This window comes from Chionomys nivalis, chromosome 9 (assembly GCF_950005125.1).
Source record: "Chionomys nivalis chromosome 9, mChiNiv1.1, whole genome shotgun sequence".
Taxonomy (NCBI): domain Eukaryota; kingdom Metazoa; phylum Chordata; class Mammalia; order Rodentia; family Cricetidae; genus Chionomys; species Chionomys nivalis.
In genome coordinates, this window is record NC_080094.1 from 55,564,454 (window position 1) to 55,588,852 (window position 24,399).

The 24,399-nt window shown below is 47.1% G+C and overlaps 1 protein-coding gene across 2 annotated transcripts; it reads left to right on the top strand.

Moving 5' to 3' along the window:
• Window positions 1-270: 270 nt before the first annotated feature.
• On the top strand, window positions 271-22,125 carry Rmdn3 (regulator of microtubule dynamics 3). 2 transcript variants are annotated; one of them, XM_057781888.1, is made up of 13 exons: window positions 271-327; window positions 614-807; window positions 3,042-3,234; window positions 3,621-3,764; window positions 13,128-13,413; window positions 14,219-14,321; window positions 16,233-16,293; window positions 18,775-18,850; window positions 18,994-19,071; window positions 19,936-20,034; window positions 20,282-20,335; window positions 20,718-20,798; window positions 21,459-22,125. In XM_057781888.1, the coding sequence occupies exons 2-13, from the start codon at window positions 621-623 to the stop codon at window positions 21,510-21,512; spliced, it is 1,416 nt and encodes a 471-aa protein (XP_057637871.1). In that variant the 5' UTR covers window positions 271-327; window positions 614-620; the 3' UTR covers window positions 21,513-22,125. The 2 variants fall into 2 exon arrangements, with proteins under 2 accessions (XP_057637871.1, XP_057637870.1); XM_057781887.1 differs by having other exon boundaries at window positions 274-494.
• The last annotated feature ends 2,274 nt before the right edge of the window (window positions 22,126-24,399 follow it).

Sequence of the window (24,399 nt, forward strand, 5' to 3'; positions counted from 1 at the left end):
GAAATAAAGACAGTGTTAGGGGGCGTGGAGGGCGGCATCTCCCAGGTATGGGCTGCGTGTGATTTGCGGAGACATTCTGGGGACCACCGAGGGACCACCCCGGACACTCAGCCACTCCTTAGCCCCACCAGCCTCGGGCTCCCGCACAGGTGCACAGCCCGACCGCAGCTGTGGCCCCGCCCCTCGACACGGGTGGGAGGCGGAGCCTGCGTCATCTCCACGCGCATTCGCCCAGCGCGCCGAGCAGGTGGCGCTGGTTAAGGACGTCACGATCATTGACAGCGTGAGGCCCGTGTGGCTGCTGCTGCTATGGTGTCTGGCGGCCTGGTAAGGGTCTGAGTTCGTCTCCAGAGTGATTTCGGAGGGCGCCGGGAGGCTGCCACGTGCAGTGCAGGGAGGAGCTGTGCCAGGGCCGCGTCGGACCGGAGCTGCTGCCCCCTGGCAGGGCGTCTGTCTGCGCCGAGGAGCTGCGGCACCGGAGGGGCCAGACTTGGGTGAGGCTGTGGGCAACGGGTTCTGCCAACGGGGTGGAGGACCAGGCTAATGACTCTCCCTCTCGGTTCGCTCCCCCACCCCACCCCTTTTCCCCCCTTGATTTTTACGCCGGCCGCAGGTGCACTATGTCTAGACTGGGGGCCCTGGGTGGCAGCCGCGCCGGATTGGGACTGTTATTTGGTACTGCCGCCGGCCTTGGATTCCTGTGCATCCTTTACAGCCAGCGATGGAAAAGGGCCCAGAGCCGTGGCCGGAGCCACAGTCTGCCCAATTCCCTGGACTATGCGCAGGCTTCAGAGCGTGGACGCCAGGGTAAGAGCACAGGTCATTACTTACTGATGACCCTGGGGCCCGGGCTGTCGTTGGCAGAGCAGGTGGACCGGCCAGTGGAAGGGCTGAGTTTCACTCTTTTAGGAAAGCCTTACTCTTTCCTCTGACGGGAAAGTGCAAGAAGACTCTGTAGCTTTCACTTTTAGTTCTGGTCACACTCATGAATGTGTACGAAGGGCATTTGCGTAGTGTTGGGTGAGGGGTGGGATAGACGGAGGAAGAGTCTGAAAGAAGGAAGAGGGAATCCTTTCGTAGGAGAGAAAGTTCTGAAAACTTGACTATCAAATTATGGATTCAAATGTGAAGGACACGAGGAGAATAATCCAAGTTTTTAAAATTATTTTTATGAAGGAAAATTTAGAGGGATTGTGTAACTTTCCCAAGGTTGTTACAGAGTAAGTGGAAAAGCTGGACCTGGTCATCTGGTCCAGTGTACTTTCCACAACGCGGTCCGAAAGCACACTCGTGCAACCGAAGCCGAGTGGCTGAGAGCCAGCAGTAGCAGATGAAACGAGTTCCATTTTGTAAAAAACCTTCAGGTTAACTCATTTGAGCGAAGCATTTAGGCCTTCAGATCTCTGCCCCTTATTTGGGTAATAGAAGCTTAGATCTTCTCATTTCATGTTGATTGAAAATGTTTTTCTCTGACCACCATTGTAGTCACAGATCCTCTTCTTCCCTGCTAGCTGGAAATGTCAGTGCTTCGAGAGTGTTCCCCGACTTATCACCCTAGATTGCAGCTGTTAGCGTTTGATAGCGTGGTGGTAACGTGGCGTGGCCAGTGCCCTGTCTTTTGCCCTTGCGCTTGGCTCATTTGTAATTCCTTAGTAGTGGTCTGTTCTCCCCTGAGCTTGAGAGGAAGCAGACACATTCTAGATGTCTTCCTTGCTGTGCCTTGAGCACTGCTGGCCTAGGTTGCTACTAGATTCCCTTTACCAAGGGATATATGCATGTCTGCTCTGTGAGCCCTGCTTCTTGAGTTTTTCCCTAATGCATATTCCAGTTCAGCTGCTTTAAATGGCTACCGAGTTCCTAAATTTCACTGAACTTTAGTGTGAGCAGATTTAGCTTGTTAACAATGTTTTTCTCATGGAATTTGGCCAGTTTTTTCCCCCCTATGGACCTTTTCTTAGTGACTGCCCATTTTCTTTTTGCTCCCCTCTGATAACACTAATTATGGCCTCAAGAGAGGCAGTTGACTATTCATTGTGTGATCAGAATTTGAACAAACCCAGTTTTTGTTTTACTGTGTAATTGGTATTGACTGCTTGGTATTTGGCACTATAAGGCCAAAGACAATGTTTTTCTTTTTGTGTTTTTTAGACGGGGCTTCACATAGCTCAGGCTAGCCTCAAATACTTCGTAGCTGAAGCTGGTTTTGAACCCCTGATCCTTCTCTTCTGCAACCACTCCTGGCTGAAGGTTTTTTTTTGTTTTGTTTTGTTTTGTTTTTTTTTTGTTTTGGTTTTTCGAGACAGGGTTTCTCCGTAGCTTTGGAGCCTGTCCTGGAACCAGCTCTTGTAGACCAGGCTGGCCTCGAACTCCCAGAGATCCGCCTGCCTCAGCCTCCCGAGTGCTGGGATTAAAGGTGTGCGCCACCACCGCCCGGCTAAGGTTTTTTGTTTGTTTTTTAATTCTAGCAGAGCAGCTGTCCTGCCTTCTAAGTACCACACCTTTGCAGGCATTTGACATTATTTGCTGTGTTTTAAAAAATTCTAAGTCCCTCACCATGTGGGACTTGGGCATTGAACTTAGGTCGTCAGCTTTTGCAGCAATTACTTTTACCTGTGAGTCATCTTGTTGGTCTAGACTTTCTTTCTTTCTTTCTTTCTTTCTTTCTTTCTTTCTTTCTTTCTTTCTTTCTTTCTTTCTTTCTTCTGGATAGCGACTTGAAACTTGTACTATGACTTAGCTGTGAAATGTATACTCTCAGAGGCCCAGATTCTTCTCTGTAAATTGCCAGGAGAAGCAAATGGCCCAGCATAGTGTTGCATGCTTTCAGACTCAGAGCTCAGGAGGCAGAGGCAGGTAGATCTCTGCCTAGTCTACATAGTGAGTTCCAGGACAGCTGGGACTGCTCGTAGACCCTATCTGAAAACAAAGCAGGGCAAGAGAAGCAAACGCTCTACAATTCTCGGTCTGAGGGTTTTTATTTGTTTTTGTTTTTTGCTCCCCCCCCACCCCCGTGTTTCTGTCTCCTGTTCCACTTGCTCCAGTAATGCAGTTGAGGACCGTCCCAGGTGAAGCAGGAGATGCTGCCGTGCTGCCCAGCATCCCACAGGCGGGGCAGGAGAAGGTGCTGGACCGCCTGGACTTTGTGCTGACCAGTCTTATGGCACTGCGGCGGGAGGTGGAGGATCTTCGGAGCAGCCTGCAAGGGCTGGCTGGGGAGATTGTTGGGGCGGTCCGGTGAGTGGCCTGTCTTCTCTTGCCTTCCCCAAGCCCTCATCTTTTCCTGGCACCTACAACTTTTTCAGCTGGCGTGTGTTCTGCCTTTTCTGGTCTCTCTAAGGAACAAGCCCATTTTATAGCTGTTAACCAATGTGGAAGAAGCCGCATATCTGGTTCCCTCCCTTTCCCAAGTGCCCTGCTGCCTGTGCACCCTTTGGTCTACGGTAGCAGTGCAACCTCTTTGTTCTTCCCAATTTAGTCTGCCAAACAGGTGGCCCCTTTGTTCTCCTGAGAGTAAAGACCCAGAACTTTCTCCTTCCTTGGTCCTTCAGTGAGGGAGGAGTGAGGGAAAGACAGGCTGTATGGGTCCTGATATGCCTTCTGGGACATGGCCTGCTTTCCAGATCGCATATAGAAGAGAACCAGAGAGTGGCTCGGCGGCGCCGGTTCCCTTTTGCCAGGGAGAGGAGCGACTCCACCGGCTCCAGCTCCATCTACTTCACCGCCTCCTCAGGGGCTGCACTCACAGACGCTGAGAGTGAAGGAGGGTGAGTGTCTCTCCTGGAGGCAGCCATAGCTGCAGCTGCATTGTACTTGTCAAAAGATTGTTTATCACAATCCAAAACAAGGTGCCAGAAATAATTTTTAAATAAAAGTAGGGGTGTGACTGAATGGAAACAGCGTCCCCGTTTATGCCACTCAGACGAATAGGAATGCCTGCAGTTCTGGTGTTGTCTTACCTTCCTGAGCTGACTTCCTTACATTACTTTCCTTTATGCATATACGTGCACTACTTATGTGACTGGGGCCTGCAGAGGTCAGGACTGGGCACCAGATCTCCCTAGAACCAGAGTTACAAAGGGTTGTTAAGCAGCCATGTGTGTTCTGGGAACCGAACTTGGGTTCTCCGCAAGAGCAGCAAGTACTCTTCCTTGCTAAGTCGTCTCTCCAGCCCAGGGCTTTTTTCTTTCTACATCATTTTTAGGGGCATTTTTGTGTGTCGTCACTAGGGCTAAGCATTATTTCACAACTTCACTTCCTCCCTGGAGTGGCTGAGCAGGGTGTGGCCAGTCTGTAGGCTGTCATGCCATCCTCGCCCGAGGCGCCACTTTCCTCACAGGACAGTCTGGCCCACGCTCCCTTGCAGCCTTCCGTGCAGCGGGGAGGTGACAGGTGCCCAGCAGATCTGATGATAGGACTTACCATGAGCTGACAGCAGCAGGTAGGACAGTCTCTCAAGCTAGTCACAGCTCCTTGGGAAACTCTGGCCCCAAGGACAGAGTGATCCGTTGGTGGCAGCCTTTTCCTTTGTGCACTGCTGGTACCAGTGATGCCGCTGGCCCGTGAGACTCAGAGGCTGATGTTTCTCCTGACTAGAACATGAGCCATTCAGGGTCCTCCCGAGCAGACTGGTCTCTTTCACAGGCACACCTTGTAACACTAGGTGCCATCAATTCCTGCCCCTGATACTGTGCTAAGCTCCTTAGCGGTGTTTTCTTACCTTATCCTCAGGATAATCCTGTGACCAGGGTGACCAGGGTTCTCTTTCTCAGATGGAGAACACGAGCTTCTTGAGGTTTGTCACTCAGACCAGGATTCTAAAACTTCCAAAGGCAGACAGAGTGTCGGCTGCCATCCCATTGTCCTGGCAGCCTGGTTCATCTGCAGCCGTGTTTGAGGCTATGATCTGAGGAGGGGCTTGGTCTTCAGGGCACATAGGGCTATCACTGGCACATTTGTGGAATGTAGCCCTTGGGAGTGCTTCCCATTGTCTGAGACGCCACAGCTCACTGCCCAGGAAGGGCCCATGGTGCAGTAGTAGTTTTCTCTTACTTTAGCCTTGTTTGTTTAGGGGTTGTTATTTTCTCGTGCTCTTCCTGCTGGGGATCAACCCAGGACCTCCAGTGTGCTGGCAAATACTCTGCAATGGGTTACATCCTGGTCTCTCGTTTGGTTTTCCTACAAAAATTAAGAATAAAATTACTGTCCTTTTTCATGTTCCTGCCATTGGCCTTTAATGGCAGATTCATTTGTTTTTTCTTTTTTTTTTAAATATTTATTTATTATGTATACAATATTCTGTTTGTGTGTCTGCCTGCAGGCCAGAAGAGGGCGCCAGACCTCATTACAGATGGCTGTGAGCCACCATGTGGTTGCTAGGAATTGAACTCAGGACCTTTGGAAGAGCAGGCAATGCTCTTAACCACTGAGCCATCTCTCCAGCCCCTGTTTGTTTTTTCAAGACAGGGTTTCTCTGTGTAACAGCCCAGGCTATTCTGGAACTCACTCTGTAGACCAGGCTGGCCTCAAACTCAGATTCACCTGTTTGCCTCCCTAGTGCTGGGATTAAAGGTGTGCGCCATCACTGCTGGCTTAATGGCAGATTTGACTTCTGCTCAGGTGCCTCTTGAGACAAGTATTTATTTCTTGGTGCCAGGGATTGAATTCGGGTTTCACCTGTGCTATGCACCGCCCACTGATGAGCACCCAGCCCAGACAAGTGAAATCTCGCTGTAGAATCCAAGCCTTTGTTCATTCTTATTGTTGTCTAGATGTCTGAATTCTATTTGTGTACTTGAGGGCTAGTGGAACTAGTCTTTTTTGTTTGTTTGTTTTTTGAGACAGGGTCTCACTGTGTAACCCTGGCTGTCCTTAAACTCACTATGTAGACAGGCTGGCTTCGAACTCGCAGAGATTCTCCTGCCTCTGCCTCCTGAGTGCTGGGATTAAAGGCGTGCTCCACCATGCCTGTCTGGAACTAGTTTTCAGTTTGCCCAACAGTGTTGTCAAGAGGGGCTTCCTTATGGTAGAGACGGAAATGACGTACATTGGGGTTGCAAAGAAAGAACTGATAGCGGGCACTGGGACTAAGGAGCTGTGAAACCTGGCAAACTGGGTCACTTGAATGGGAGACTGAGGGTTGAGTTGTTCTCATGTGTAAGTCTGTGTGTGTGTGCCTGGAGGCTAGAGGAGGACTAAAGATATTCTGTTGTATGAGTCTTCACTTGACTTCCTCCACACAGGGTCTCTCACTGAACCAGGGGCTAGGCTAGAGGCTAGTAAGGCCCAGCAACCTTCCTGTCTCTGCCTCCCATAGCACTTGGGTTACAGGTACACAAACATCTCACTTCTGGGGATTTGAACTCGGGTCCTCATGATTGTACAGCAAGAGCTCTTATCAGTTGAGCCATTCCTCCAGCCCTATCGAGCGTTTATTGAGGGTTTGGTATTTATTTATGTGTTTGTATTCGTGGCTGTGTGAATTTACATGCTCCACACACATGTAAGAGGCTGTGTAGATCAGAAGGGGGCACTGGATCCATTGGAACTGGAGTTATAGAGATTGTGAGCCGCTGGGCACTGAGCCAAGGTCAGCAAATGAAGGTCAGAGTTCTCAGCTGCTGAGCCATCTCTTCAGCTGTTTAGCTTGAATTTCTTTAAAGAATTATTTTATGTGTATGAATGTTTTGTTTGCATGTATTTATGTATACCATTTGTGTGCCTGGTGCCTAAAGAGGGCATAGATCTTGAACAGAAGTTAATGGATGGGGATGAGCCATCTTGTGGGTGCCGGGAACAAACCCAGGTTTCCTGCTGAGCCATCGCTAGAGTACCTGGGTGACCTTTTCAAGAGGGAAGAACAGGCCGGACAGTGGAGGTGCACACCTTCAATCCCAGTACTCAGGAGATATAGGCAGGTGGGGCTCTGAGTTTGGGGCTAGCCTGGTCTACAGAGTGAGCTCCAGGACAGCCAGGGCTGCACAGAGAACCCTGAAGGACAGGAGAGCCTTCCTGAAGCCAAAGTGTAAAACTTAGATTGTTCATGATGTTTTGTTTGCTTTTATCTATTTTTACTTTTTGAGATAAGATTTGTGTAGTCCTGGTTGTCCTGGAACTCACTCTGTAGGCCAGGCTGGCCTTGAATTGACAGAGATCTACCTGCTTCTGCCTTCTGAGTGCTGAGATTAAAGGCGTGTGCCACCAGCACCTGGTTTGCTTTTATTTATTTTTCTTAAAGATCAGCATAGAAGACTGGGCAGTAACACCAACAGCACTATTTAATTGGTGATTTAAAGAAATTATACAGACCTGTGGGGTCAGCCAAGTATGGTGGTACACGCAGGTAATTCAGCACTCAGGAGTTTGAGGCTAACTCACGCTGCTTCATAAGATCCTGTGTCTTAACAGGTGACATAAACAAGTTCATCTCCTGGTGTCAGCGGCCAGAGTAGGTGCTTTACTGCATGGGTGCGTGGAGCACCCATGGTCACAAGGAGCAGGGTAGGGCAGCAGAGGGTTGGATGGCTTTCTTAATTACAGCTTCGCCAGGCTCAGCCCTATGACTGACCCTGTGGCACGTGAAAGCTGGTGGTGGTGCAGGAAAGACTGTGGCTTAGCTGTCTGCTATCTGGGGCAGTGGCCATGGTGAATAATTTTTTCATCATGGGAGGTGCCATATAGGTCAAGGGGAAATTCTGGGAGGAGGTCATAACATTCTGAAATGGTTTTAAGCATGTGTACCTTAGGGAGGAAAGAGCCTTGAGTGATGATTCTGCAGGCTCTTCCACGAAAAGCTGCAGGTCCCCCAGTCCTTGACCTTTGATGAGGTCACTAGAATCTCTCCATGCCTGCTTTAGACTGAGCCTGTCACATGTGCTGGCTGCTCACTGGCCTAAGATGGGCCACCTTCTGCTTCTTGCTCCATGGCTTTGCTTATTTTGTTTGTTTTGCTTTTTTTAGGTTTTTTTTTTTTAATTTATTTATACTTTCTGTATGAGTGCTCTGCAGACCAGAAGAGGCCGTTAGATTTCATTACAGATGGTTGTGAACTACCATGTGGTTGCTGGGAATTGAACTCAGGACCTCTGGAAGAGCAGCCAGTGCTCCGAACCACTGAGCCATCTCTCCAGTCCCCTGCTTTTTCTAGACAAGGTTTCTCTGTGTAGCCCTGGCTGTCCTGGAACTTTGTAGCTTTGTGGCTGCTTCTGCCTCTCGATTGCTGGGATTAAAGGAGTGTGCCACCACAGCTCAGCTGCAGTCTTTCTAAAATTTAATTGTATTACAAGTCTTTTTACATTATTTAATGTCTTGTGTGTGTGCATGCACAGGTAGAGGTCAGAGGACAGTTTTCAGTAATTGGTTCTCTCGTTTCATCATGAGGGGCCTCGGCTCGAACTCAGGTCAGTGTGCGTGGTAAGCTGTGTCTTTCCTTGCCAGACTGACTCACCTACCCTATATTCCTTCGTCCAAATAACAAATCGGAGCTTCCAGCTGTTGATTGGCAGTGGCAGGAGCAGAATCATTGTACAGGTTTGTGAGTTTATTCCCTGGGCATTGTACCAAACACAGCTCGATATTTTCCCTGAAGAACGCAACATGCCTTTAAATGCCAGCTTCCCGGGCATCCCAGCCAAGCATTTTCATCCTTTCTCTGGGCACTGATCTCCATTATTTCAGGTTTCCTGTGGCTTATCTCTACTACAAGAGCCTCCTAGGCGTAGGACACAGGCTTGGCCATTTCTGAATGTTCCAGGCTCAGTGCTCCAATGGGAACTAGGAGGTCAAAGAAAACAGTCAGCAGCAGGAATAGATGTGTGGGAAACTGAATCTTTAATTTCCAATTCATCAGCTCTCTGTTAGGAACAGAGCAGGATGGCATAGTCTCCTGTCCACTGTGGGAACTGTGTTTCTCTTGAGTACTGATCTCAAAAGCCTGGGGGCATGGCAACTGAATGAAACCTTCTCTGGTAGATTTCCACAGTGGTTGGAGGTAGGAGGTAAGGGAGTGTTGCAAATGGAGTAGCCGTGGCCCTTAAGCGCAGGATGGTGGCCATGATGTAAGGCTTCAACTTGGCGTGAACAGAACTTACAGTAGAGCTGATGAGGCCAAGCTGTCCCCTAGCTGTCCTGGTTCACAAGGCCCCCTCTCACCTCTGCAGCTCCCTGGCTTTGTGAGTTCTGGCCTTTAAGCCAGAGCAGTGCACCTGGGAGTACCGGAGGCACAATCTCCCTGTTGGAACTTCCCTAGCGTGTGGTCTCCCTTCTCTAGCAAGGAGTACCACTAGGATCTCAGCCTCTCCGCACAGTTACATTCCTTTACTTTGGCCCTAGCTGAATCTTTTCATTCAGGCAGGTTACTGTCCAACCTCTGCAGGAGTTTCTCTAGCTTGCCCTTGTGTGGTCTCATTTGTCACTGCTCATTGGTTATGAAGTCTGGTGTTTTTCTTTGTTCCTTTAATCTCTAAGTTCGTCCTTCCTTCCTTCCTTCCTTCCTTCCTTCCTTCCTTCCTTCCTTCCTTCCTTCCTTCCTTCCTTCCTTCCTTCCTTCCAATTCATTCATTTTATGTGTATGCTGCTCTGTCTGCATGTACACCTGCATGCCAGAAGAGGGCATCAGATTCTATTGTAGATGGCTGAGTCACCATGTGGTTGTTGCAAATTGAACTGGGAACTCTGGAAGAGCTGCCAATGCTCTTAACTGTTGAGCCACCTCCCCAGCCCTAATCTCTAGGTTCTTATTGTAAATTGCTGGAAGGGAAAGACACTAGGGTGATCTCTAAATATTGCTATCATGCCGTCTGCCCCCATCCCCACCTTACAGGGTTTCTCTGTGTAGTTCAGGCTGCCCTGGAACTTGCTATATAGGGCAGGCTGACCTCAAAACTCACAGAGATCCACCTGCCTCTGCCTCCCAAGTGCTGGGATTAAAGGAGTTGCCACCATGCCTGGCTCCTGCAGGTTCTTATAGCTGATGCTCTGGTTGCCTTTTCAAATAGAACAGAAGTTGTTTTAAGTAGCAGCTCTGCTTACTCACTTGGTGCCTTCTGGACCTCACCCATCTGGCTTTCTAGATGACAACACTTTTCTCTACAGCATCCAGCCAGATGTTGGGTGTCTCCTAGGGCAGAGACTATCTTATTTGATTGTTTTGTGTTGGCCATGGGAGCTTGCCTTTATATTTTTCACTCCAGGGAGGAAGGTTTGCTCCCAAATGAAATGTAAAATCTTCTCTGTGCTTCTCAAGGGTTCTCTGGAGTCTTGTTCTGCCCCTCGAAATCCTACTTTGTCCCAGGCCCATTTCTTATCTGATTTAACTAGCAGTTAGAGAAGAACCCTCATCAGCTGCTGGTGGATAGAAAACTAAGATGCTTGGCTTTCTCTGTAGTGTTGGTGCCTAGAAACTACCTGGCTTGTTATCCTGTAGGGTCGCTAGCAGCTGGAAACTACCTGGCTTGTAGCAGTCTCCCAGATGTTATCCTATAGGGTCGTTAGCAGCTGGAAACTACCTGGCTTGTAGCAGTCTCCCAGATGTTATCCTGTAGGGTCGCTAGCAGCTGGAAACTACCTGGCTTGTAGCAGTCTCCCAGATGTTATCCTATAGGGTCGTTAGCAGCTGGAAACAGACCTCTGCCACTCTTCCACATTCCCAAGGCTGCTTCTCCTGTCAGTGAGGTTTGGTTGAACTTGGTCACAGGTACAAGTTTGAGAAAGAGATTGGGAAATGTGTGGCTGTTGCTTCTGCCTCAGAGGCTGGCACCCACTCAGGTAGGTTCTGGCAGATGTCTTTGGCTGATAAGGATGACCTACCAAAGTTAGCTTATCAGCAGCGTAGCTCTGATCAGTTCCGCCTCTGTTTGTAAGCATCCCCTCCCACCTCCTCCAGTCTTGCTGTAGTTTCAGCACTGGGGATTGTGCACTGCTGGCAGGTAATCTAGCAAGAACACATCCCCCCCACCCCCTGAGCCCTAGTTTTTTTTGTTAATGTTAAAAGCATTTTTTAATGACCACAATAGTTTATTTACAATCGAACTCTTTATATTTACAAGACAGCCAACTTTACACATCAGAAATGGTATCAAAAGTATGAATTAAAGCACAGACAATGATATGAAATGGGCATAAAGCAATGCTGAGGTGGAGAGACAAGAATTTCTCTTTTAATTTATTAACACTGGCTTACACTTTGTCAAAGAAAAAAATAAGGAACTATCTTTTAGGAGAACTGCAGGGTCTGTCTTTCTGCTGAAGACTGAATATCACAGTGCTGGATCCCATGTAGGGAAAATAAGACTCATTTTCCCCACACTTAACATGCTATAATCTCATTCCTGGAACTCTGCTTCAACCTCCTTCTCAACAAACCTCAACATACCCAAACCAAAGGAAATCGAGGAGAGGACATCAAAAATAGTAGGCCCTCAGGGAAAGGAGAACCAAAGCAATAGAATCCACCTATGTCCTGCCAGATAGCTCCTCATGGATTCCTATCAGTCTAGCAAAAACAGGTCTGAGGAGTCCTCTGTGAGAGGCAAGGTCCATTCACCTAGACCCAAAGTCGGATGCTGAGAGGACCAGAAACAAAAGAGGCCCCCGGCTGAGGTCACTCCTTAGGGAGAAGCACATGATAAGGAAACATGACACAGGTCAGGGTAGGAGCACTAACCAGTTTGCCTCATTAATAAAAACAAAACCACAAAAATCTGGCCCAATTTTTCTAGATCTGTCCTCATTCTTAAGGTGTGAGATGAAAGCCTCTGTAGAACAAGTAAGTCCTCTTTCTCTCCACATCCTTGCTGCAATGAAGTTTACGGCAGCTTCTGTTACAGAGAGACCACACTCCTAAGCAGATGGAGTCACAGAGCGACCACACTCCTAAGTAGATGGGGTTACAGGTGAAAACCCACAAACACACAGAATTGAGAGCAGCAGGGTCATCCAAGAATGCTATCTGCACTGCTGGAATAACCCAGGGAGCACAGATAACATCTCAGAAAGGAGCTTTAGCAGTGGGAGGCCCTGAGGAACTTGTCTTCTCTTCCCACAATCCCATTCTCACGCTCAGCTGATAGGCCAGCCACACACCTTGGCTTCTCCGCTAAAGCTGCGAATGATCCAGGGACGACATTACTCTCTTCAAGGATAAACCCCTACCTCCTAGATTAGGCCCCTACTTGTTTGTTAAAAACGTTTTATTGTGTGTGTATATGAATGTGGGCAGGTACATGCCACATGTGAGGTCAGAGGACAACTGGACAAGTTGGTCCTCTCGGGTCACCAGACGGTACAGCAAGCACTTTTACCCACCCAGCGATCTCACCAGTCCTGTTTTGGAGATACTCTTTTTTTTTTTTTTTTTTTTTTTTTTTTTTGGTTTTTTGAGACAGGGTTTCTCTGTGGCTTTGGAGCCTGTCCTGGAACTAGCTCTGTAGACCAGGCTGGTCTCGAACTCACAGAGATCCGCCTGCCTCTGCCTCCCGAGTGCTGGGATTAAAGGCGTGCGCCACCATCGCCCGGCTGGAGATACTCTTTTTGTTTGGTCTTATATAGCCCAGGCTGGCTTCAAATGTGCCAAAGATTACCTTGAATTCCTGATCCTCTTGCCTTTACTTCCCAAGTGCTGGGATTATAGATGTGTGTTGCCATACTCAGACTGCAGCCTACTTTCTAAAAAAGATTTATTTATGTACTTTATGTATATGGGTGTTTCATTGGCATGTATGTCCATACACCAGAAGATGGCATCAGATTCCTTGGGATTACAGTTAGACTTGTGGAAACTGGGAACTGAACTCAGGACTTCCGGAAGAGCAGCCAATGCTCTTAACCTGAGCCGTCTCTCCAGCCCCATGACCTCTAATTCTTAAACATTTCCCCCCTTTTTGCCTTTTGCAGTTCAAGTGGTAGCTAAACAGAGGGATCTTATATTTGACTCTGACCAGCACACATCCCCTAACTGACTGGATACTCCTTTTTTCTTTGATCATTCCCTAGCTAATAGTTCAAGCTTTCTCTTGAAGACTGGTTTCTGCCTTTATGTGAGAAACAATCTGGCTCAGTGGACAGCAGTGCTGTATGGTCCCTCATCTGACTAAACAATCCCCTTGCTTACCTGTCTCTCATTCCTCTGCCAGCTACACAACAGCCAATGCCGAGTCTGACTACGAGCGGGACTCCGACAGGGAGAGCGAGGATGGCGAGGACGAAGTGAGCTGCGAGACTGTGCAGATGGGGAGGAAGGATTCTCTGGACCTTGATGCGGAGGTGGCTTTAGGCCCAGCATCTGCTGCTGCGGAGGCCGCTGGCTCCTCGGTCCCTGAGGATATGCTGCTGCTCCTGCAGCAGGCAGACGAGCTGCACCGGGGCACTGAGCTGAACAAGCGCGAGGGCTTCCAGCTGCTGCTCAACAATAAGCTGGCGGTGAGGCTCCAAGTGCCTGCTCCCTGCCTCCTTTGCCCCTCTCTCAGGGAATGAGACAAACCAACCAACCAACCCCAAACCAAAGAAACCCAGCAAAGCCACATGGGAAAGGAGATAGGGTCCTAGCCTACCCAACAGCTCCCTGCCCCTGAGAAAGGGCCATGGCTGTCTTCCTCACGTAGAACTCTGAGGAGCCCTACCTCTCTGCAAAGGACCCGATGCTTGTACCTCCCCTGACCCTGTTTCTCGTCTTCCTTGAGGCAGAGCCTAAATCTGCCTGCCCTACTTAAAATTCCTATTATAATTGACATTGTGTAGGTCATTCAACATTTCCCTCAGGTTCACAAACCAAATTTACTTTGTAAATTCCTCCCTGAAATTAGAAACCACCCTTCACCCCTTGAGGCAGGTCTCACTGAGTAGCCCTGGCTACCTCAAACTAATACAGACCCACCCTCCTCAGTCTCCTGAGTGCTGGCATTGATGATGCAGAAGTCGCCCTTCTCACGAGCAGTTTCCTATGTCAGCCAAAGACTTCTGCATGTCTTGTTGGAGTTGACCTTCCACCCTGACAATATTAGGAGGCCAAAATGTTCTTATCCAGAGATAATGCAAGCTATCAACTGGAGATAATGTCTCTAGTTAACTGTGCATAGCCAGCTGTGGAGTGGGAAGGCTGTGCACAGGGACTGCCAGATGCCAGTGATCGGACCGCTGCCGTGGAACAAACACACAGTGTGGGGAAAGACCAGGGCCCCCATTCCTCACGGATGAGGAGACCCATTTATTCTTTTTTGGTCTATAGTATGGAAGCCGACAAGACTTTCTGTGGCGTCTCGCCCGGGCCTACAGTGACATGTCTGAACTTACTGAGGAGGAGAGTGAGAAGAAGTCCTATGCCCTAAATGGTAAATGCTGATAGGTCCCTGATGGCAATGTAACCAACTGTGCAGGTACAGCTGGCCCAGATGATGTCAGGGCAGGAACAGCATAGTTACTCAGTGGAGACAAACTGGCTTCCAAGGCCTCTTGCACCCTTATGACCCAATAGCATGGGTGTTGGTTGTTTTTAATGTCTGTGTTGTGGTCATACTGTTCTTTGCTTTGACTTTCCAACCAGAAAGAAGGGGCGGCCTATCTTAAGCAGAGAGGTTTTATCTCCTACGTAAGAATCTGGAGCCAGTAGCCCAGAGGTTCTGAGACTAGGTGTAGTATGTGTGTGTGCCTAGGAGAAAGTTTGAGAGGTTGTTGCTGGCTTGTTTGTCTGTCTGCTAAGTTTCCACTTTGGAAGGCAGAACGCAACTGCACCGTGCTGCTCTTAGGACTTGGCAGTCCTGAAGTAAGAGAATCTGGGAACTTTCAAAATGAGAATGAACTGGGGTGATGGATCACACCTGTAATCTCAATACTTGGGGGCTGAGGCAGGAAGACTGCAGACTCAGGCCAGACGAGGTTACATTGTGAGATTCCGGTTCAATTATTATTTTGTTTTTCTCTTCAAAGGTTTCTAATTTCAGGTAGACGGTGGTGGCATATACTGAGCATTTAGGAAGATTGAATTTGAGGTCACAATGAGACCTCTGAAGTATCTAATGAGACCCTATCTTAAAAACAAATAACTGCTGGGCAGTGGTGGTGCACACCTTTAATCCCAGCACTCAGGAGGCAAGGCAGGCAGATCCTCTTAAGTTTGAGTCCAGCCTGGTCTACAGAACAAGTTCTAGAACATCCAGGGTTACATGGAGAAACTGTCTGAAAAAACAAAAAACAAAATAAATAAGTAAAAAAAAAATAAGCAAATTCTTGGAGACAGGGTTTTACTACATAGCGTTGTGCTATACTGGAACTGGCTACATAGACTGGGCCTAGGCTGTCTCCAACTTTCAGCAATCCTCTTTTTCCAAACAGGGTTTCTCTGTAGTTTTGGAGCCTGTCCTGGAACTAGCTCTTGTAGACCTGGCTGGCCTCAAACTCACAGAGATCCGCCTGCCTCTCCCTAGTGTTGGGATTAAAGGCATAAAATTCTTGGAAGTCAGTTGTGGCAGCAAAAGCATCGGACCATATAGTCCGACATTCAGAGGCTGAGGCAGGAAAGAGTGTTGAGTTTGAGGTTATCCTGGGTTACACAATGAGACTGACTTTAAAAAAAGTCTGGAAGATCTGCAGGGGGCAGGACTGGTTGACTCAGTGGAGAAAGTGCTTGCTGTGCAAGTGTGAGGACCATAGCTTGTGTCCCCAGCATCCATGTCCTGGGTGGATCCCTGGGCCAGCCAGATCTTTGTGAGTTCAAGGCCACCCTGGTCAACAGAGTGAGTTCCAGGATAGCCAAGACTATGCAGAGAAACCCTGCCTCGAAAAACAAACAAAAAACGATTTTTAAAAATAAGATCATGAACACTTTCCAAATAAAATACAAACATAACTAAATTAATATACAATCCTAGTGATATATGAGCATCCTTAAGCGTACAGACCTTTCAGAGTAAGGTCTGTTGCAAACAGTTTCTGATGGTTCCTTTCTCATATTGAATTCCTAAAATTTACTTCAGGAACATCAGGCAGGCATAAAGAGATGGTGGGATTGAGCCAGGCACAGCACTGCTTGTACTCTCAGTACTTGAGAGGTGCAGGCAGGATCTCAAGCTCAGAGCTAGTCTGAGCTACATGGGGAGCCCGTATGTATCTCCAAACAATCAAGCCACTGCTGCTGGAGGTGGGGAAGCTGTGTTGCAGAGCGAGGGGTCATTCTTCCCGCTCTGCTTCTCGCTGGAGTGTGCCCCGGGGCCTGTGCTAACGCTGGGTCTACCTCTGTCTTTCAGGAAAAGAAGAAGCAGAGGCTGCTCTGGAGAAGGGAGACGAGAGTGCTGAAAGTCACCAGTGGTAATAATACCCTGCCGGCCTTTAAGACCAGAGCAGACCCTTTCCATTACCCTGGACAGAGGCATTTGCTTGAGGAACTAGGGGGCACAAGTCTGAGATCCCTACATGTCTCACCATACCCCAGTCGGGCAGGAAAGTGTGCTTTGGAGGGTAAGGCCAGGGAAAACACAAGCTTAGCTCAGCTGGGGCTAAGAGGACTGAGCATCTTTCCCAGAGTCACTCTGGCCACACACTTGGTTTGGAGTTCTTCAGGGAAGCTGGGAGAACCTGTAGTTTCTGTCCTGCAAAAAGCTCTTTTCCCCAGCTGTGATCCCTGGCTGGTAGTAGACCTTGGCTTCTTTGGTTGGTTTGCATGAGATGTGAGCTTACATCCAGGAAACTCAATGATCATCTTAGTAGAACTTGATAGCTTCCTGGGCTGAGGGTACAGTACAGTGGTAGAGTGCTTACCTGGTACACACAGGTAGAGCCTTGGTGCCACACTCAGCACCGCACAAAAGTCAGGCCTTTGTGGTCTTTTGGGAGAAAAGTTTTGCCAGCTGGCTTGTGCCAAGGCCAGTTCATGTCCTGGGCCCTGATTCCACCATCTGTTTAGTTAAAAAAACAAACAAACAAAAAAACTTCTTCTTCTACTGTCCTTTGCTTTTCAAATCTCTACCCTCAGATTGTAAGCTGAGAGGCTGTGTTTTTCCATCTATGGCTGAAAGTTTCCGTGCAAAGGTTCTACCCAGAAGCCAGGTAACTTTCTAGGTGTCATTGCTCTCCCTGGGCTCTCAAGGATGAAAACAGCAGTTTTTTTTTGTTTTTAAATTACTCCTAAGGAACAACTGTTTGGATTGTACATGGAAATGAGCCAAGTGACCAATACAAGCCTACCCCCCACACCCTTGCAAGCTGTTTAACAAATCTGTGAAAACTTGGGCATGGGAAGACATCGTTGTCAACTTTGCTTCGAGTGTGGGTGTTTGGGGCAGAGGACAGGTGGTTCCGTCTTCTCCTGGTTTCTGTGTGTGGTGCTGGGAATTGAAGTCACTCTACCACTGAACTAAATTGCCCACACGGCCCTAAGTTTGGGTTGAGGGTGGGTGGAGTGATAGATGGCTCAAGTAGGCAGGGCAAGTCTGGAGACCTGAGTTTGAGCCCCAGAATACACGTGAAGGTGTATGGAGAGATCTGACTCCACAGTTGTCCTCAGACCTTCACATTGTGTGGCATGGAATGTCTTTGTAAACACATTAAGTTTACATTTTTTATAGTTCAGAAGACTCAAGTTCAGTTTCCAGCTCCCAAGTCAAGTGGCTCACGATTGCCACTGACTGCAGCGCAGGCACTCTGATGCCCTCTTCTGATCTCAGCTCTTATGTTAGACACAGACATAATATATATAGCTTTTAAAAAGTTTGGATTCTCCTGGCTTCCCAAAAGCACTAAACAAAGACCTTACATATGCTAGGCAAGTACTTTACCCCTGTGGTACTGGGCCCCTGGCTACATTTCCCAGCCCCTAGAAGACAAAGGTTAATTTGTTCCACTGGCAGTGAGGATGTGAGGGGGGAGGGCTAAAATAGATCTTTCTTCCTCTGTTCCATTAGTTCCCAAGTTAACAAAATCATTTGACCATGTCAAAAACGATTCCTCCTGCCTAATGATACATTACCTGTATGTTCATCTAGAGAGACCTAATATACAGTCAGAAAGTAGTAATAAGAACTTAGACATCTCTTGTAGTTTGATGCTGATTTTTCAGATGGTTTGCAGTATTGAAGCCAAACCCAGTCACATGATAGATCACTAAACTACAATCTAACTACTCTAAGTGTCTATGATATTGTGACTGTACTCTAGGATCAAAGGGACATCTAAAGATCTGGGCTAAACCAGGCAGTGGTGGCGCACACCTTTAATCCCAGCACTCGGGAGGCAGAGGCAGGCAGATCTCTGTGAGTTCGAGGCCAGCCTGGTCTACAGAGTGAGTCCAGGACAGGCTCCAAAGCTACAGAGAAACCCTGTCTCAGAAAACAGAAAACAATGAATCCAGAATCTGGGTTGAGATCTTGCCTGTTTTTGTTTCACACAGGGTTTTGTTATATAGCTCAAGCTGGCTTCAAACTCGAGACAAACCGCCTACCTCAGCTTTGTGAGTGATGCAATTACTGAAATGTGCCATCACACCTGACTAAATGATCTAAAGTATAAGGAGAGATTTACTCTTTGTGTCTGTGTGTGGGGCATGTCCAGCAGGGAGAGAAAGGGCTTAAACATGAACCAAACCTAGCATTACTCTGGAGAATTACTGTTGTAGGCCTTCTACTAAGTATTAACTGGGACCATGATGAGTCTAGGAGGAGAGTACTGTGTACAGATGAAAAGCACCTTTTCAGTTCTATAGGAGAGGGGAATGTAACCACACAAGGGTGATGCTCACATTCCCTGCGCTCACAGTCTGGTCCTCGTCCCTGAGCTTGCTGCTTCCCCCCTTAGGTATGCAGTGCTTTGTGGTCAGCTGGCTGAGCATGAGGGCATCTCGAAGCGTATCCAGAGTGGCTTTAGCTTCAAGGTGAGGACAGGCTTCTCTTTGCCTTGTGCTGCCCCCAGTCCAGGTTCCTTGCTCCCTTAGACCGGCTTCCCTGCAGACCTGGTGCTTTGCGGCTCTTTTCGGATCAACTCTGGGCTTGATGTTAGTTTGTATTCTCTCCTCAGGAACATGTGGACAAAGCCATTGCACTTCAGCCAGAAGACCCCAGGAGTCACTTTCTTCTTGGCAGGTGGTGCTACCAGGTGAGTTCCTGTCACACCAGTCTCCAGTAAGGTCCTCAGTGTTCGTCCTACTCTTATTTCCTCAGAATCACTCATGCTATTGGTAGATGACCCTGTCGTTGAAGCCCAGGCTGGCCTCAGCCTCCTACATGCTAGGTGTAACGTTGTGTGGTGTCTAACACCATGTCTGGATGCAGACATGTCTTTAATGCAGAACATGTGTATTTACCATTCCCATGGAAGCTTTGACAGTGCTGGTGACTGACTACAGGAATCACACTCGGCTACAAAAGCTGTGTCCCAACCCAAGAAACTTCAAAAGTCTGTGTGCCGAGCGATGGTGGTGCACGCCTTTAATCCCAGCATTTGGGAGGCAAAGATAAGCAAATCTCAGTGAGTTCTAGGACAGCCAGAGCTGCTACACAGAGAAACCCCTCTGTGCTTGTATATATGTGGGCACACACATGGGAATGTGTGGGGGTCAGAAGACAACCTGAGGAAGTTGGTTCTTTCCTTCAGTCATTTAAGTAAGTGCTGCTTAGGTCTAGAGTTGGCATCCAGTGACCTTACATTGCTGAGCCTGAAACTTTTTTTGGACATGGGATTTCATGTAGCCCCAGACTGCCTTTGAACTGATTCTCTTGTATCTATAGTGTTGGGATTACAGGTACATGTTTGGCCCAAAAAAGCTTTGTTTTTTGTTTGTTTGTTTTTTTTTTTTCTTTCAAGACAGGGTTTCTCTGTGTAGCCCTGGCTGTGTCCTGCAACTCAGAGACCCGGCTGTCTCTGCCTCCCAAGTGCTGGGGATTAAAGGCGTGCGCCATTACACCTGGCTTAAAAAAATGACTTAAAACCTATTTCACACCTTAATTTTTTTGGTGGCAGGTCTCTCACTTGAGCTGGTTGGAAAAAAAAACAGCTACAGCCTTGTTTGAAAGCCCACTTACTGCCACTGTGCAGGACGCGCTTCAGAGCTTCCTAAAGGTATCAAGAAGGGAACGGTGGGCGGAAGCCACAATGCTGTTCTTGGGACCTTTGCTGTTGAAGGTGTTTCCTAGTTGGGGATCATTTTGTATTTCCTACCTTAAGGGAAAATGAGAACTACTTGGAGTTTATAAAAATGGTAATCACCAGACCCAATGAATAGATTTTGTGATTACTTATAACTTTCTAGTACAGCTTGAATTGAATTTATGAACCCCTTAATAAAGTGATTTTCTTTTTTCTCCAGGCTGAAGAACTACAGCCAGGATTTTCAAAAGCTGGACGGGTGTATATTTCTAAGGTAAATTTACCTTCAACATAGGTGGAAATACTTAAATTGTATTTCTGGGATCTTTTAGTGCTGGGATTAAACATGTCTGCTCTGCCACTGAACCATCTATACTGTTAGGCCCCTATTTTTTGAGAGCTATACTGGAGGGTGTATTAGCAACAAGATTATTAGTAGGTAATGTGAGCTACTGTATCTCTCCCCCTACCCCATGGTTTTTCAAGACAGGGTTTCTTTGTGTAACAGCCCAGGCTGGCCTCGAACTCAGAGAACAGCCTACCTCTGCCTCCTGAGTGCTGGGATTACAGGTGTGCACTGTCACTCTCAGCTTCTGTGTACATGAGTCTTTCTGATCTCTTTATGTTTTTAAGTTTTCATTGTTCTTTTTTCTCAGTGCTATAGAGAATTAGGAAAAAACTCTGAAGCTAGAAGGTGGATGAAGTTGGCTCAGGAGCTGCCAGATGTCACTAATGAGGTAAACTAGTAATTTTCGTAAAGACAGCATGTCAAAATGTAACTTTCGGCTGGCCTCCATCTGACTGTTTTGTCTGAGCTTCCCAAGTACTTAGGATCACAGCAATATACCACAACTTAGCTTGGCAATGCTCTGTGTATGCCATGACTCTCATACATGGTCAGGACAACACTCAGGCGGCAGTCCTTGTCTTCCACCTCAGGTTGGGACAGGGTCTCTTTGTTATTCGCCACTGTGCATGCTGAGCTAGCTGGCCAGAGAGCTTCAGGGTCTTGATTCTCCATCTTCTTCTCTCATCCCCCTTAAGAACACTGGCTACACCAGCTGTGTTACTGCCCTTGGCTTTGATGTGAGTTCTGAGGTCTGCATTCACACACTAATACTAAAATGGCAAATGCTTTACTTATTGCCCACCTTCCCCTCAGGCCCAAGTAAAATTTTTCAAAAGAGCCTTTAAATACTGATATCCGCCACAGAGTTACCTTTTACTATTTTATGTGGAGTCACCTACATGTATGTGAGGTGCATAGACTCAAACTGTCATGGGGAAAGTTAGGAAGACTGGTAACAGCTCAGTATAGAAGCAAAGAGCCCGTCAGGTTCTAGCAATTAGGGAAAAGCTTAATTCTGATTCTGTACTGGATTTGTTTTGTCTCTTAGGATTCAGCTTTCCAAAAAGACTTGGAAGAACTGGAAGTAATTTTAGGAAAATAATCACATTTCAATGACTTGGGGGCTACTACTTAAATGGAGAAAAGAAAATCAAGTTGCATTTCCCCCCCTGTGACACCACTGAGTTCAGGAAACGAGGCAAGACTGGTTTAGGGTATGTCCCTCAACTTTCTATGTTATCAATTTATTATAATCTTTTAATCTAAAACTGGGGAAGGACTTGCAGCTTAGGTTCCTGCTTTCTTCCTCTTAAGTGAATTCTGGAAAATCAAGACAGTATAGCCATAGGGGTAAGTGTGGAGACAGCCCAGGAGGCCAAGAGCTGAGGATGAAGTAGCAGAACCACAGAACAAAGAGCCATGGCAACAAAGCATAGGACTCGCTGTCTTTGCTAATATTCAGCACATATTTATTGTCCTAAAGTAACACCCTCCCTATGAGACAGGAGCACCAGCACAGCCTCATCCTGCCCTGCGACCACCCATCATGTAGACTACCTGTATTCTTGGGGTGAGGGGCTGGACCACGTGAGTTCTGGCAGTTTTTGGGATGACAGCACTGACAAGAGGTTTAAAAACATATTTTGAAAATGATTTGAAGAGAAGCCTGGAATATTTTTTTTTGGTACAAATTTGAAATAAACTAAATTTGATTAGAAGGATATGTTGTATGTTTCCATTATTTGACAACTTCATCTGGAAACTGGATCATGAAGTTTTTTTCCTTCCACAGAGGAAACTGAAGACAAAAATAGTGCAAACACTTTTGAGTTATCTTTTTAGCAAAAAAGTTTTAGACTTAGTTATGTGTGTGTCACGTGTTTGCCTGAGGAAAGCTTTTTCTGACTCACCTGACATGGGAGAGCAGCAAGTGTTCTTAACCACTGAGCTATCTCTTTAGCAGTAAGAGACAGGAGTCTTCTCTATCAAATACTATTAAAATGTGTGTTTAGAACAAGAAATTCTAATATTTATCTCACCACTTTTTAAGTTTCTTATGCAAATATTTTAATCCCTCCCCACACACACCTAGGAAAACCTTTGTTTACAGAGGTCCCCCACTGCATTGCAGAAATCCCTTTCCTCTTTCTGGACTAGGCTGCCCTGAAACTCTAGGAGTGTTGAACCCCCCTTCCCCCCAAAAAACCATGAACTAGCATCTGGAGAGATGGCTCAATGGTTATAGGCAGTTGTTGCTTACAGGACCCAGGCCCAGTTCCCAGCACCCATAGGGTGCCTCAAAGCAATCTGTAACTCCAGTTCCAGGACATTTGATGACTTCCGATTTCTGTGGACACCAGTTGGGCATACATGTGATGTACATACACACATGCAGGAAAACACACATAAAATTTATGTGTGATGTGCATGCTCCCAGAGGCTAGGTAGTGTTAGATTCCTCTGGAGCAGAAGTTAAAGTTGTTTGTGAGCTACCTGATATGGTTGCTGGGAACTGAACTTCAGTCCTTGACAGAGCAAGCAAGTACTTTTAGTTAAAAGTGCTGAGCCAGGTCCCTGGAGTTCACCATGCTCTTCCTTTCTTGGTAAGCTGTTTAGTTCTAGCCTTGTGTCACTGGTGTCCTGGGTGCCCTCTAAACTCAGATCAGAGGCTTGGGTTGGTTCTTCCTAGATGTAATTTTTCCCTTGGATATCAGCCAAAAACTTGAGCATGCTTTCCCTGACTTTCTGGGCCTCCTTACTGTTTCTCTTATCTCCATGCCTAACTTTTTTTTTTGAACAGGGTTTCTCTGTGTAAGCTGTCCCAGAACTCACTTTGTAGACCAGGTTGGCCTCAAACTCAGAGATCTGCTTGCTTCTGCCTTCCAAGTGCTGGGATTAAAGGTGTGCACCAATGTCAGCCCTCTGCAACACAAGGCTTAGAGAATAAAAACGAAGACCACAGGAAAGAAGACGTAGAAGTAAATCAGCCTGGCAATCTCATTCCTATGCCAAAGGATTAATCTAAATGTAGGCTTTCTTTAGTTTTCAAATTTTACAACTATAGCAACTGACTGTCACTACTCGGTACCCAATGATATAACATCTCCTGTAAATAGCATACTTACCACACATCACCACTTTATTAGCAGCTACAGAACAAACATGCTTAAGAGAAATCTTAAAAGAACATATTGTGGAATATATGATTGCACTAAATTAATCCTGAACCAGAGGGTGAAGTCAGTGACTAGCTGATCAAATTAGCCATGGAGAGTTTGGAGGACCCAGGAATTGACAGAGAGGCACAGAAAGTAGTAGGGAGGAGCTTAAAAAGATTCATGGGCTTTTTTGATCTGGGAAGTGTGGTCAACTGGTTATTACTCTGCCACTTTCTTTTTTGAGACAGGGTTTCTCTGTGTTCTAGAACTCACTCTGTAGACCAGGCTAGCCTCGAACTCAGAGATCACCCAGCCTTTGCCTCCCGAGTGCTAATTTTAAAGGCATCTGTGCCTGGCCTCTGCTTCTTTCTTGATCTAACAGGTTTTACCCCAATATTTGACTCCTGAGTTTTTAATAGAACAATTTAGATAAATGCTTCAAGAACAAGATGCACCACTGGGCTGATAGTCTAGCATGTTTCATGCAAGACTCCTTAACCAAAACAATTTTCTTTCTTTTTTTTTTTTTTTTTGGTTTTTCAAGACAGGGTTTCTCTGTGGTTTTTTGGAGCCTGTCCTGGAACTAGCTCTGTAGACCAGGCTGGTCTCGAACTCACAGAGATCCGCCTGCCTCTGCCTCCCGAGTGCTGGGATTAAAGGCGTGCGCCACCACCGCCCAGCCCAAAACAATTTTCAAATCACGTGAGAGTTCAAGCATATAATTTTAAAGCTTGCATCTTACACATACAGAAAAAGAATGTAGAAAGCACCCATTCCCACTGTTACACATCTCAGGCATTTTATTTTATCATTACTGAGAAGTGAGAGGAG